This window comes from Coccinella septempunctata, chromosome 3 (assembly GCF_907165205.1).
Source record: "Coccinella septempunctata chromosome 3, icCocSept1.1, whole genome shotgun sequence".
Classification (NCBI taxonomy): domain Eukaryota; kingdom Metazoa; phylum Arthropoda; class Insecta; order Coleoptera; family Coccinellidae; genus Coccinella; species Coccinella septempunctata.
The window spans coordinates 8,605,817-8,622,348 of record NC_058191.1 but is presented as its reverse complement, the minus strand read 5'-3'; the positions used below and the strand labels follow the sequence as shown (position 1 = coordinate 8,622,348).

Genomic DNA, 16,532 nt, shown 5'->3' with positions numbered 1-16,532 from the left:
CTAATGCCAAAATCAATTAATATTGATTTTAGGGATTGATGTAGTGTATCCTTAAACCGCTTATACTGGCCTCCTGGTTTCCGGGCTCCCTCTGCCAATTCGCCATACAGAGCGATTTTTTATTTTGGGCAGTCTTGTATCTTGCATCCTCAGATTTGGCCGCTCCATCTGAGTCGGGCCCTCGTTAATTGAGTCTCAATTGTTGTACAACTCGCGCGTTGCAAGACTTCTGCATTTGAAACTTTGTGGAACCATCTGATGCATTATCTGTCTTAGATGACGTTGTTGCGTTTGTTCAAGCTGTTTAATATGTCGCCTGTAGGGCGTCCAGCTTTCGCTTCCGTAAAGAAGCGTTGGGAGGACGACTGCTTTGTAAACAGCTGTCTTGGTCTTCAGATTGAGATCGTGATTTTGAAACACTCTGTCCTTTAGCTTCCAGAATGCCCGTGATGCCGAATTGATACGGTTGTGTATTTCCGTGTCTAGGTTAGCCGACAGCGAAACTCACATCGCACCCCTTTTGGTGGCAAAACACAAAGCAATGAAAACAGTAATAAACAAGCCTGTTGATGTTGCAGCCCAAAACAGTCTTATAAATATGAAATGCGAGGTCCGTCAAGAAATAAAAAAAATCAAGGATAGATGGTGAAGAGAGGAAGCTAGGGAAATACAAGCCTACTACCATGAGTACAGGCGTTTTCTCGTAGCTCTTAGAACTGTATATGGTCTAAGCAGAAGAGCTAACTGGATGCTCATGGAACTGTCCTAAATAATGATAGATGGAAGAATCATCACTTTCAGGTCTTGAATCAAAATAACAACTCGGATTTATCCATTTTAGACTGGCTCCCCGCGTGTATTCCGATGACATCGCTTGATGACGAAATCGCAATTTCGGAAATCATAAGTGCGATAAAAAATATGACAAATAATAAGTCACTTGGTATAGACGACCTTCCAGCGGAGATAGTCAAGGCCCTGGATGAAGACATTGTCAATAGTCTGCTAACATTATTCCGCAAGATCTGGGAACAAGGAAATGTGCCACAAGACTTCAGAAACGCTTTAGTTATCAACCTCTATAATAGTCTATAAGAACAAAAGACGATACGTCAAATTGCAACAATTACAGGGGCATATCGTTGCTTAGTGTAGCCGGTGCTCTCGAAGATTATGGCTAATCGTCTGATTCCACTCTCAGAAAAGCTATTACCCGAATCCCAGTGCGGCTTTCGACCCAATCGAGGTACGGTGGTACTAATTTTCATACTGCGACAACTGCAAGAGAAGGCTCGTGAACAACAATCAAGGATCTATACAGCCTATATCGATTTGACTAAGGCCTTCAACTCGGCGAACCGGAGAGCGCTATGGAAAATCATGGGATGCCTTGGAGTACCCGAAAAATTCTTAGCAGTGTATAAAAGCCTTCATACCAACAACACCGCTAGAATACAGCATAATGGCTCTACAACCGACCATTTCTTAACCAACTCTGGAATAAAATAAGACTGCGTGTTAGCGCCTTTACTGTTCAATATTTTCGCCATAGCTGTCTCGATAATTGCTGACATGGGTATACCTGTAACAGGTGTTGGAATAAAATTCAGATTTGTAGGAGGCCTGACACAAGATGCAAGACACAAGATTCCCCAAAATACCTCTGTACGACTCATAACTGGGAATGGAATAATAAGCGTTAGACAGAACACAGTGAAGGTTCTTGGTCCACAGTTATAATGGAGACTGGAGAAGAATACAGCGGCGGCCAGATCTGGTTTGTGACTATCCATGCACGGAGTGTGGAAGGATCTGTAGGTCACGGTTGGGTCTCTTCAGTCACTGGAGGTCACACAGTCGCAAGTAGCCCCAAGAAATTATAAGTTTGATCGCACCGATAGTTTTGTTTTTGACTCTTTTTGTAGATTCATTCTCGGTAACGGGATACAGCAATGAATGAATGAATGAAGTGAGTCTCCTATAATGTTCTCCTCTCCTTTTCCAATCTTGGCGTTAAAATCGCCCATAACAATAGTTATTTCGTGGCCCTTCGTCAACGCCAGAACCTATTCTCAATGATTATAAATGCTCCATATTTGTTCGTTATCACATTCTGAGGTTGGCGCATATGATTGTAGAATGTTAAAATTTGTTGTAGAATATGGAAGCTTCATCTCTTCAATTCTGTCCAGATAATAAACTATATTTTCAACAGATTTTGCACGATTATAAATAATAATCTATATAATATTACATATTAAATAGAATATTAGTCCGTAGAACGATGTGTACAAGGTAAAAAATTACTACCTAATTGTTAAGAACAGACCATAGTCCATTGTCTGAAATTGTCATGAATTGAAAACAAGTGTGGACTACCATCTGTATGAGGCAGTATAGGGATTTCTAATACATCATCAACATGTTGTAGCTGTCATCCTGCCTCTAATAAAGAACGTTACCTATATTATTAGGTATTAGGTACTGCAATAACCCTCTGTACAGTCTTCTGAATAGAACACCCAGTATCACGTCATCTTTCACGGCGGCATCTCGCCCTTCTGCCGTCATACATCAAACCATCGTTGCTGATGAAATTATACCATTCGGACATCCAATGTCGTCATTTTCCGCACTATTTCAATAGTGCAACAAAAATCTATCTTACATAATCGCTGTCAGTTGTCAGTTGTAGCATTTATCTAGGTACTTGGCAGTGATAAAATGTGTCTAACATTTTCGTCAACATTTCTTACCGTCTAACGGTCCTTCGAGTAGTTACTTCTTCGACATTGAAAGACTTTATTTTGGAACGTAAAAGTCATCACTGCCAAAAGCATATTCTTTCGGCCAACCATAGGTCCTATAACCTTCGTATGAAGGTTTGTCTTCAATTTACAAAACTGTATGGAGATCATGTGATTGTCGACTGTCATTACTGTCAATAGGGTTTGCTTATTTTATTCATATCAATTCTCAATTTATCTCATTCCCGGTATAAACTCACCGTGAATGTTTGATATTTAGTTCAAGCTAAAATAACAATAACAATAACAAAACCATCAATATCTGTAAGAAAATTTTCACTTGTTTTTTTTCTGGAAATGTACATTGATATATAACCGACAAAATTATACTCTTTCTTCCGAACTTTTCCACTGACGTTTTATCACTATACAATCCACATCTACCATTTTCAGATAATGAATTTTCCAACTATTGATTCGCATACGTACGTCGTAAGTATATTAGTCCTGAAGTGGATATCATACAAAACTAACAAATAAGGTAAACAGATGAAATATCTATCCGGTAGACAGCCTTTGTTTCAATAAATTAATTGGATTATTTCACAGATGTGATATTATTAGGCGATAATGGCAATTCTCTTAGTTGTTTTTGAGTTGAGCGATCATCTCGAAGAAGATTCATTTCTTCATAGACCAGCAAGGTAAGTGAAACACTAGTTAATTCATTCATTTGTGAAGTAGTCTTCATGTTGATCCTTCAACCATTAATCGTGTTATCTTTTTTTTTTTTGAAAAAAAAGTATTGATAAAGGCTTACACGGCCGGATACTATGGTCGGAATTCTCAGAAGCATCGCAGTCTAAAGAGTATCTCACAGGGTGTGTACTCAAAATTTACAAATTGAGAAGATATATGGGTATACCCGAGATACCCCACCCGAGGTACGACAATAATGTAACCGTCGCTCAACGGTCCATTTCCTCAATCCACATTGGTTTCACGTTCGTTTTCTAGATGAATGCTAGCCAAGTACTCTGTTCTACATAAGATTCTCTCCTCATTTGTCTGACTTAATTTTTATGTTTGAATAATACGATGGCTTATATATTCAACTTCGGAACTTTTTAGTGTAAACAATACCTTTCGTGTTCTTCTAGATATTTCTTATTGAATAGGTAATAGGGTTCAGCACTATATCTGAAAAATTTCACTCACCACATCCAAAAGCGAATAGCACCAAGGTATAAATGAAGAAAAATTTCACGATGTCGATAATCATCCTGCCCAAAGAAATTTGAAGTGGTCCTAAGTGAGGATTGACGCTGAAGATATGTACAAGCTTAAGAAAACTGAAAAAAATAGTTCATGTTCACCTTAATCTTCTTTGATTATCGCATTCAATATAGAAGTAAATTTGGTACAACCAGAATTAAACGGATTCTAAATGAAATAGGATGTTCCTATTCCATGAAGAGATATCTGATATTGCTCTGTGTTCGACCTCAAAGATCTGTTAATCTAATCAGAAAACTTGTCCATTAATTCAAAGAATGTTCTAGAAATTCGAGAAAGACACTAGTCAGTTTTTCTTATGACTCACAAGTTGCGAGCTAACAATCGAGCTAATTTCAGATTTTTACTGAATTCTAACCAGTATAGAAAAAGGGTATATATGTTACGGCTAAAGATAGGTGTGAACATAAAGGTAAGATTAGCCGGCTAAACTTAGGTTTAGCTTCGGGTATTTGTTAATGTTAATTTCTTCTATCTTTAGCCGGCTAAACTTAAGTTTAACCACATCCATCGGCTAAAAATGTAGTAGCTAGTAAGAAAGAAGAAAAGTATTGGCAAGGCTTGAGGGGCGCAAATTTTCGGCAATTAAAAAAATGTAAAGAAATAGTAATATAATCAAACTATTCATGCAGTGCATTTTCTGTATGAATTACACATATTTTTAATATCAGAAAAGCATTCTGTTGAGCAGTAGAGAAATTGAGAATGAACATATGTTTGTTTCTACTGTGTCTCAACACATTCTTTTCAGCAAATCTAAAAATCTAAACGCTTGATGACAAAATTCGAGACGAACATGCTATTTTGAGTTTAAGGGAAAACTGTAGAGTTAATGGTTATCTTTAATCTTGTTATTACTCATAATTTGAAAAGGGAATTGAATGAGCAAAAAGAGGGAATGAACACAAGAATCACGCCGCGAACTTCTTCATCAAAATACCAAAGGTCAAATTCTCTAGAAATATAAGTAGCAGTACCCAATCTTATTTGTAGCTAACTGGACTATTTGGCTGATAAGCTTTATGAGCTTTATGATGACTGCACATAAATCCTCAGGAATTATTCATCAAGGGTGGCGACATGCCGTATTTTGGAATCCGTATGTTCAATGACTTGAGAAGAAATATGTAACAAAATCAGCTGGAAAAAGTGTTTTCAACTATTTTCCTGTTCATAGTTTTTTCTTCTTTTCTTGCAAAAGTTAAAGAGTTGGAAAGAAATTGCAACATTATAGAAACTATACTCCATTCACAATTTATTTAAGCAGTTAGTTTTTGTAACTAGAACAGAGTAAGGTTGGCACTCATGAAATGTAGTTAATGTCATAACGCCGTTGCCACAACTTATATCAATTTTTATTACGAAAATGCCGAATGTGATTGAAAAAAGAGACAGAGTTTCAGAAAGTGCTATTTAGAATTCAGGTCCGCTCATTCAAATAGTTATACCCTGATATTCTAAAATCCACAATACGTCAGACGGTAGCGAACATATTCAATGTAAGAGAATTTATATAATGTTTCATCTGAATCTAAACGACTTAAATTTCAGTTGAATATTTCCAAAATCAGAAAGATTTTGAATGAAGAGGATGACAAAGAATTTCCTTCTATTGGGAGACCCAAAAAAGTGGTGGCATCTGAAATTTAATGTTTAATGTTTAATGCGAAATGTTTACTACAGGATTTTCGATTAATGTCATCGTAGAATAAGTTCCCGAAAATTGATTTTCTATTTTTCATTTGACTTGTCCTATACATTGTAAATATCTTAAGGTACCAATAAATACATTTTTAGCCTTTTCGTTTTGGGTAATGTGTACATTAGCCGGCGAAAGATGAAATTACCTGACGCAGATGAATACTTTATCAAACTTTAGTCGGTCCTCGAATATAAACCTAAGTTTAGCCGGCTAATCTTAAGTTTATGCTCACACCTATCTTTAGCCGTAATATGTTACGGCTAAAGATAGGTGTGAGCATAAACTGAACGGTGTATATGTACACCGTTCAATAAATAATAATTATAACAATACCATACCACACGAATGGTTCTTAATGTTCTTACAGATTTACTTTTTATTATTATATTTTTGGAAAACGCCATGCAGACCTGGCGCACCAGTATACAAAAAATGAAAGCAGCAGATGGATCCATCACAACTGGACCTATCCCAATAAGACGCGGAATTTTCCAAGAAGACTCGCTGAGCCAACTACGGTTCTACATAGCCTTGAATTTCTTGACTTTCTTGACTCATACATTGAATTCTACTGACTACGCATTTGCTATCAAGATTCAAGAGCAGCGGTATAGCTATGAAGAAGCCGAATCAACTCCTTTACATCAACGATTTGAAATTCCTTGCGTCTTCTAAACCAAATGCAACAGATGCTGAAAATGGTAGAAGAATTCTCCAAAGATATCAATATGAAGTTTGGACTGAAAAAATGTTGTAGAAGTTTTCATAGCTCCAGTGATGCTGATGCAAACACAGGCTAGCACATATATTAATTTATTAATCCATGTCCTAGCCTCTGTATTCTATGGAGGACTTTCTTCATACTGTTCTGACTTGCCTTGGCATGTCGAAATCGCATAAGGTTCTCTAGAATTTTCCTCATACTAAGGTCTACCAACTAGGTAAAGAAAAAACTTTATAACAGGAACCGTTAACAGCCGTTCATTGAAATTACAAGTTTCCCCTACTTTTTGAGCATAGTTCGAAATGCAGAAAAGACTTCTGAAATTATGTAAAGCATAGATAGGACACGCTCGTCTTGTCGCCTCCGCTAAAATACACTGCGCAAAAAAATTAACGCACATTATGGAAATTTCAAATTTATTCTACAACTGAAGGTGTTCTCAATGATAATTATTTTGATCAGAATTATGCATGCATATGTTATCCACTTTCAACGGTTTTCTTCAATACAGATGTTTTTTCCCAGCAGGAATAAAAAAAGATGATATTATCATATTTCGAATGTATTGGCTCCATTCTAAAATCAGTTGTTCTCGATCAATTCTAGTGATCAATAGTTTTTCTTTCGTTTGATTTTCTACGCTCGATCGCTATGCAACGCGAAACACGCAATTTGACCCAACCGGAATGTGCCCAAGCGGTAGTTTTGCGAGAAGAAGGGTGGACATACACAAGAATTGCAGAAAGGTTTGGAGTTTCCCATACAAGTGTGTCCAAAATGCTGCAGCGATTCAGGGAGACAGGTATGAATGTCCGAAGACCAGGACAGGGTAGACCACGGGTAAAAACTGCCATTCAAGAACGTTGAGACAACGGTTTGCAACCGCTCGCCTCCTTCAAATTCAGCTTGAGCAAACTCATGAGGTGCAAATTAGCACTCAGACAATAAGAAATCGCCTCAGAGAATATGATTAAAGGCCTCGTGTCGCGGCAAGAGGCCCAGCTCTTACCCCAGCCCATCGAAGGGCGCGTTTGGATTTTGCGAGAGAGCATATCCATTCGGAAGAGGCCGATTGGGAAAGAGTTCTCTTCACAGATGAGTCTAGATTCTGTCTCTACCATTGTGATCAATGGGGTCAATGATGAAGCTCATTTCTCAATGGGGTAAGTATTTTTTTCAAACATAATAATACAAAAATTTACTATTTTCCTTTTTAGAAATCAAGCATCCGCTTCAGCTTCACAGAGAGGCTATCGACACTGCTGACTTTATACTATTCTTGGATGAGTTATTTGATCCGTTGAATGTATCCAGAGCTGTTTGGGAGCAGGCGATACAAATTTTCAACAGTATTTCATTTTATTGCCCTCGAAAGAAAAGATCCATTGTGGTGCCCACTTTGAAGAATATAGTGACAACATTGAACGCATTCCTTTACCTTACTCAAAAACTGTTCAATGATTATCACTTTAAATATATTCTCACTGGGGCTTTCAATCAAGATTGTTTAGTAAACTTTTTTGGGTACCTTAGAGCACATGGAGTAAGGAATACTAACCCAAATGTTGAACACTTTATGTCATCATTCAAAACTTTAGTTATTAATAATTTCATGTCGGTGCATTCCTGGTGATCTAACTGTGAGGAAGATAAAACAGGGAGTCGTTGTTTAGAGACTTTGAAATCTTTCCTGCAGGAAAATATAAAATCCACATAGGTCTTTGGGCAACTAATTTTTTCTTTTCCAAATTATTCATGCATTCTAAGCTTTGGCATGCTGTTTTTGATTTCTATTGCCGACTCCCAACAAACATTGTGTCCTTTTTGGATAATGTTGAAGATTTCTGAACATATAATAATTTCAACCTCATTTCCTATGAACAATATTATTACTGTTTATTATAATTATTGTCTTACGAAGATATGTGACCCTATTGACATTTTACCTCTGCTCATATATTCATTGCCATAATTATAGCTTATGTATTTCCATATTTTTTTTTCCTGTGCTGGGTATATCAATATATTATGTATATTTTTCATGACAAGTTTTATTTCTCCTTAAAATTCGCCCTAATAATCCATATTATACTATCGACGTCTAAAATACCAGTGAATGGGCTAATTTAAATTTCGCGCCATGCGATTGCAGTTTCCAGTTATACCGACATTTCTCCCGGTTAGTTGGGTGGCAACCGCATGGGGGCGCTGAGGGCGGGATAAACTGTATTTTGCATCGTAGAACGTGAGTGTCAGATCTATCACAGCCGTTAAAGACGGCTATGGATCTATTCACAGCCGTCTATAGAGAAAGCCTGGAACACAATCTGACAACGCAGCAGATTGGCCAACTTGGTGGGCCGACTTTAGTTTAGTACGTAGCGCTGTATGCTTGCGTTTCCGAATCCTATAAACGTTATTAAATGGTTATTGAAATGTTTTTTTGATGGAAAACTTGAAAGAATATAGTATGATGCTCTACTTATTCAATAAATTTAATTCATAGCGGAGATAATAGTTTGCACAAGAATTGAATTCGGAAAATATTCCTGAAATGATTTTCAAATCAAACGAAAGGATTTTCATTTTATTATAGGCAAATGATATTTGTTTTTCAATTTATAGTTCAGCAAGAACCACGGGAGTGTAGGGGTTTCTCTTGCCATAAAATTGTGTAAACGAAGATATAAAACCGATCATGAAATACTTGAAGGAGCTAGTGAACGGGACATGTATATAGGAATGTGAACATATTGCAGAAATGAATCGATATATTGGGTTGAACAAGTTCAATTGCACATTTTTCACAATCAACTCAATAAACTATCAACAATCAACTGAACAAAATATACTCAAACATAACATCATTTTTAAATACAATACAACATACTCAAACATAACATATTCTATTCTTAAGCATAACATTATATTCTCAAACATGAAATAATTATTAATTAGATCATCAAAATCTTATTTATCGGAATTTGAAAAAGCCTCGATTTCATCATTGTTCCTACTTAAAATTGTATTCCTTCTAGACTGTGGATCTGTTCTTTTTTTATAAACTGGTTTTGAAAGATAAGCTTGACAATTTGGAAACATTTTTGGAACCGCGTTTTCTGTTAATTTTGGACATCTTAATGATATGAGTTTGAATGAACCATCCGGCTGTAAATGCTTATCATGTCTGATTATATCGGACTCTTCAAAATGTTTTTCACAAACCCCACTATGAACGGTGGGAACGAAATTTTTTCGAGGGATATATTTGAGCCATAAAAGCTTTCTTTCTTCATTTTAAGGGAAACCAAAGCAACTCACATAACCGTCTTTCCGGGTTAAGAAATAATTATTTTTACAAGAAGGTACACAACATTGATTGAACCATGATTGAAAATGGCTTCTTCACGGAAGTTCATAAGGCAATGTGCTTACGGTTAAAAAGGTAATCCAATACAAAATGCACTATAACACTACTTACACTCTTCACTATAATGTATCACAAAACGAAAAAACTGAAAAGCCACAAGATTTTACAAGTTTTTATTTTTTTCAAAAACTTCACGCCGACGCGGTTATTCACCAACTAAACTTACGAATTACAAGCGTCATGCGTATCAAGGACATGATAGAGTCGGCCCTACTGCGACGTTGCATTTTAATCGTGAACCAGGCTCTCCTTAAAGACGGCTATGGATCTATTCTACTCTGTAATCTGGATTGTGATCGACGTTCCCTTGTATACAGACGTCCACATGAAAGATATGCTCAGTGCAATTTCCTGAATACTACTGGTTTCGGGGAAAGATCGATTGTGGTATGGGGTGGAATATTTTTGACTGCTCGCACAGACCTAGTGGTCGTTGATAATGGAGCTATGAATGCTGATAAGTATATAAGGAACATTCTTGAAGAGCATGTAGTGCCATTCGCCCCATACATTGGTGAAAATATCATTTTTATGGACGATAATGCCAGACCCCATCGTGCGCGCATCGTTCAGGAGTACCTTGAAGAGGTTGAAGTCTCTAGAATGGAATGGCCAGCAAGAAGTCCATATCTCAATCCGATTGAGCAGGTTTGGGACAACCTCAATAGAAGGCTGAGAAGTTCAGAAAAGCATCCAGCTACTCTTAATGACTGGGAAGGATTAGATCAGAACATTTTAAGATCACTCATTTTGAGTATGAACCGTCGTTGCCGAGCTGTAATTAACGCAAGGGGTGGAAATACCAAGTATTAAATCACTTATCAGCATTTCAGTATTTTGAAAATTGTTCATTTCTCTTCTTTCACATAAGATTCGGTGAAATCCTGAATTTTTCTTCCATTTAATGTGTCTTGTTTCGTTGAAAACCTTCCCGAGAGAACATAAAAAATAAGTTATAAAGTCAATGTAGAGTTAACTTTCATTAAAATTGAGATTTTCAGAATGTGCGTTAATTTTTTTTGCGCAGTGTATATTTTCACCAGTTGTTTCATACTGTATGCACTGGCAACAAAACCCGTACTAAAGTTTTTGAAATATGATACTAAGAAATCTCAACAAATATAAATTTCAAATTTTCCGAAATTTCATAATCTCACCTAAATATCATTCCAGCTGCGAAAGCACCTTCGGATATCAACATTGGCTCAAAAATGTCCCATTGTTCCCTGGGGTACCAGGGATTCAATCCTGCTCGCTCTTCCCTCTACAGTGAGAAAAACGTCGTAAAAAATTTAAAATTTAAATTCAGTTAAATTTCCTCTTACCCAAGTGATGAAGCAAGCCGACATCCTAACTGCCAACCAAATAACATAAAAAAAGTTGGTAATGAAGTCCAGTATGTTCCACAAATCGGACACATACTCCAATAATCCATCTTTGTACAAAGCGCTTATTTCACTCCATATTATACCTGCAAATCCATACAGAGACATCAATACCTAGAAAAAATCAGTTGAATTATATTCACACATTCACGACGTAGACTAGAACCGACTACTAGAATTTTTGGAAGAATTTGCTACAAATTCGAACCAAGAGATTTTGGACACTAATCTACTTTCATAAAACACATAATAGATCAATTTTTTTTTTCAGTTTAATTATTGATTTACATCAAAGTATCGGCCATCAATTAATCTTTTATACAACAAAGTTTTCCAATTATACCTATGAATTCAAAAGTATTTTAATGAAATCATTCTTTTATCTTTCATGTTGTTCAAAACTGGCTTCTTGCAGAAATTTTCTTCTACTCTTTTCTTGACTTCTGATTTTTTCTCTATTCACCTTCACTTATCTATTATGCATAGTCTGGAAGAAAATTATCCCCAGTGAAGGCAATAGTATTTTTATTAAAAAAATTGAACTGAGCCTGCTTCATAGGCTATCATTATGAGACATTGATATTATCAGCAGATCGAGTGGCGATATATGGGAATCATCAAACATAGAGAGGATAGAAAAACGCTTCTTGATTGTCCAATGTTATTATCAAAAAGGTGAAAATATGATTGCCATAAATCGTGTGCCCAATTTTCCATCGAAATAAGAAAATATCGTGTCAATTGGCAATATGTAACCGGGATATATTGGTTTCGTGCTCAAGATTCGAACATGATTACTGATCTTTTTTTTTCTATGCTGCTCTCTCTCCAAATGTGGCCAAAACCAAAAAAAAAATTCAATAAATGTAATATAACAACAGATTCTCTTCACTTCATTGGATTCCCAATAAAGACTTCCACATCCAACAACTAATACAACTACTGCAAAGAGATCTTGCTCTGCTCTGTCGCAATCATAAGTATTTCCTGTTTTTTTTTTTTTTTGACAAGAATGGGCAGCAAAGTTTTCGCGATTTGACATCTTAATCCTTTTGGTTAGGAGGATATTTGAAGTCATAGGTTTATGCCCTACACTCTACATGTTCAACCGTGTATGCAATAACGTTATGAAGAATTTTGCCAAAAAGGCAAACATTTCCAACATTCATTTCACTTCATTCATTCGAAGGAGATTAAACGCTATATAGACCAAAATTTGCCTTAAGATTCCTTTTCAATATTGAAAACACTGAAATAAGTGGTGAAAATTAATGATTTTTTGATTGTAGACGAATTGATTGATGCAACCGATATTTCTTAAAAATTCCACATTCGTGAACCTAAATGATTAATCATTAATCAAATGCAGAGATAAATGAAACAGGTGAATACTCGTACTCTCATAATGAAATAACCATTCGATTGCAAGATTAAAAATTACCCTTCACCCTCAATTCTTCCATCCCGAAAGTTGGTTATGATAAATTCGTTTATTTAGGAAGAAGCTATAAGCCTGTTCATGATGGTCGTGCAATTTATGCTAATGTTGAAAATAATTACCGGGCAGTTCTTTAGCAGAGCCAGTTGAAAACTCATTTGTAAGGAATTGTTCGCTCGCAAACCTCAGTTTTCATAACGGGGGTTCAAATGAATGCACTATGTAAAATGCTGTAGGTATTACAAACACAAGGTGATTCACCACGTTGGCCTATTTGACTTTTATGGAGAACTACTCACAATTTCGTGGTGAAAATTTGCATGTTCGGGTTTTCGATTTTCCGGAAGCAGTATACTACTCTTCTTACGTAGAATCCACTTAATAAATGAAAATTGTAGGTTGTAATCTGAAAATCTTTTTAGTTCTGAATAATTCGATTTTCCCAACTTAAAATCCTATCACGTCACTTGTGTGATCTTCCGCCTTCACAATTTTTTTTATAAGAATCCCAATAAATTCATAAACCGTTGAGTTTTTACCCAAGGTGTGGTACACTGTTGTAATTGCCATAAAATGAGCTTTCTTTCGATGCGAAGATATACTATGTTTTATATTTGAAATAAGATAGTAGTAGGTTGTTTCCGGTACAACTGGAAATTGCAAAGGTGAGAAAATATTTTAGAAGGAATGTTCATGTTCATGTTCAAAATCCCAAAATGCCAATGTTCAGCTCATTATTATGTTATATATTAGTTCTCCATAAACGTCTTATAGGCCATCGCGTTGAATCACCCTGTACAACATCGATTATTTTCCCCTGTCAAATCTGAAATTTGAAATGATGAATCTTTTTTTGTACGAAATTAAAATTAAATGAAAGTCATATTAATTATACAGGGTGTTCTACAAGCTCTATAACAAACTTTGACAGATGGTAGCTGTCCTTATCCTGAATTTTTTTTCCCATGAACATATATCTATCCGATTCGTTTTTGTTTAGAAGATACAAGCATTTGAAAAATCATATTTTCATGTTCAAATCATAATAATCAATGGAAATTTTGGGACTATAAAGATTGTTCAAAGTGTCCACCTTCGGCTTGAAAGCAAGATTCATATCGACGAACTAAAGATGCCCTTACTCGTCGGCTTAGATTTGGGTCGTTTCGTATTTGGTTTGCTACATCTTGAATTCTATCAAGTAATTGTTAATGAGATTAGATTTCAACATGATTAACAAGCTGCTTCATATGAACCCATAAATAAAAACGTAAGGGATTTAGACAAGGTGAACGAGATGGCCATTGTATTGGTCCTCCTTGACTTGCACATTTATTCGGGAAATGTTCATTCAGCCAATTGACTACTTGTCTCTCTTTATGTGGTGGTGCACCATCGTGCTGATACCACATATTTCCAACAATTTTGAACTTGAAGTTATCAATGAAGTCAAAAAGGTTGTGCTACAAAAAATGTGTATACAAATCTGCATTTATAAAATGAAAAACTGATACGTTTCTGAAATCGTCTTTTTCTTCTTCTTCTTCTTCTACGTACATCGTCTTTGTCTAGTGGCTTATGGATTTTGCAGTGCCCATACATGTTAATTATGGTTATTTTTGATATCATCTTCAGTGAAACAAGTGTCAAATGAATTATTTGAAGAACGTCAATTACCATATCAACCAATATTTTCTGTCAGCCTACTTAAAAAAAACATGAAAAAAAAAATTTCAAATGCTTGTAACTCCTAAACGAAAGTGAATCGGACCTATGTTGATAGGGAAAAAAAATGGTCAAAAGAAGCACATCTACCTTCTGTCAAAGTTTGTTATAGAGCTTGTATAGGTCGTATATGTATAGGTCGATTCCAAATTAGACGTAAACTTTGCAGGAGGTTTTAGTATGACTCATTTGCCTTCGTTTTGGCCATATTTATTGATAACCGAAAATCAACAGATTCCGAGTTATAAATACTCGCCCAAACATTTAATTTTTGGGGCACCTGAACATGCACCTCGCGAAATAATCTTGAATTTTCATCTGATCAATACCGACAGTTATGCCGGTTTACAATTCCCATAAGGTAAAATGGATACTGGTCCGAAAAACAAACATCGAACGTGTAGTTTTGATTATCCTTTCTCCTAGTACTAAAGATCGGATCCATTGCTATATGACCTGAGACAGCCACGTCCCTCACCTCGTCTCTTTTATTCACCCTCTTTTTGTTTCCGTTTTTCGCGCCGACTCGTTATTTCCACCCTTTCTTCTGCGGAATACACTATTTCAATTCTACTTAAAATTTAAAATTGCTTTGACACACTTGCAACGTTTTTGAAAATTCACGATATACAAAAAGTAAATCAAAAAAATGGTTCGTCTACTTTTGTGGACAAAAAATTAATACTCTTTTGGATAAGAAATTGAACAACATAACTACTAAATACTTTGAAATGTGTCGGATACGAATAATATTCTCGAGATAAATTTCACATAGTCTCTTTCACTATTTTCGCTGTTATTTCATTATGATGGATATTTTGAAGCGAAACTTCAGGGTCAGATAGTACTCGATACGATCTTCAGAATTAGTTATCGCAATACCCCTCATCCCTATTCAAAATCAAGGGGTTGTGCTCACCCTCGTTATGGGGTTGAAGTTACGGGGATGAAAACAGCGAAAAAATTGACGTCTCCGAGCGATTTTTCACATTTTCATTTTAAATTCGGAAAATCGAGGTGTTTAATTTTCGTTGGACCACTCTATCAATATCTTCGCAAATTTCCAGCTGCATACTTACCTCGAGAAATTAAGATGCTTCAGAGGCACAACTCATATTCGAAATAGAGGAAAACCAAGTGTTTGAGAACTTATGTTTTTGACACTTTGATACCCGTATGCGAATTATTTTCGTTAGGATTTTCTTGCGACTCGTTAGGCTCTAAATTGCATTATTACCTATAACATATATGATGACTCCATATTCTGCCAGTCCAGGCCAAGCACCACGCTCCCTCTTCTTCCATTCCTGCACCAAAGCTCTCATCCACTCGTTTCCGAAAAGTTCCAAAAACAAAATCTCCACCCTCTGTGAGGCGGCACCAAGCAACACTTCAAAAATACGTATGTTCTTTTCATGGGAATTCAATGAGATAACCTAATAATACTCACTCAAAAAAAACGCGTATGAACTTGAATTACAAATGAACTTCACGAATGGTTTATTCATGAACGATCCCATCGTTGAGTCGGGGGCGAAAATATAAACGGTACAATAAACTGGGAACATGGCACCGAGCTTGGCTACTTGAATTGCTTGTCCTACCAACTTTTTCCTTCGGAAACCTGGGAGACCTTCGTACCAAATTGCTGCCAATAATTGCTGAACGTTAGGATGAGCAACGAACTGTAAAAAAAAGTAAAAATTTTCGAAACATATACTATTTTTATTTCAATAATTTTTTGTAACTTCATTTGTTATTCTTATTATAGGTAAACGAAACAGTAATTTAATGTAAGTAGTTGTTCGAATTATAATAGTCCAGTAAACGACGGTGAAATATTTGAATACCTAAACCCTAAACTTATTAATTCTGCATCGATTTGAATGAAAATTTAGAAGTGACCCTATTTCGATGAGTGCTGTTATTTTTTAGGGATGAAAATGACCCGTATTTATATAGAAAAAACTAAAATATTACTTGGAAGAAGTCATTTCAAGCTTCACAATAATGTATCACTCTTCACATGCCTATCAAACTGTCATAGGGATAGAGAGTGGCAACGCTTCCGTAACCTATGAATAT

General features: G+C 35.9%; 1 protein-coding gene across 1 annotated transcript in view; it reads right to left on the bottom strand.

The window, feature by feature from the left end:
• LOC123309465 (transient receptor potential protein-like) overlaps nt 1-16,532 on the bottom strand; it is a 60,665-nt gene that overhangs the window by 35,901 nt on the left and 8,232 nt on the right. The window contains exons 7-11 of the mRNA XM_044892603.1: nt 15,898-16,132; nt 15,685-15,837; nt 11,225-11,370; nt 11,057-11,163; nt 3,966-4,099 (exon numbers count right to left, since the gene is read on the bottom strand). Of these exons, the coding sequence (XP_044748538.1) occupies nt 3,966-4,099; nt 11,057-11,163; nt 11,225-11,370; nt 15,685-15,837; nt 15,898-16,132 (775 nt within the window). The remainder of the gene's footprint in view (nt 1-3,965; nt 4,100-11,056; nt 11,164-11,224; nt 11,371-15,684; nt 15,838-15,897; nt 16,133-16,532) is intronic.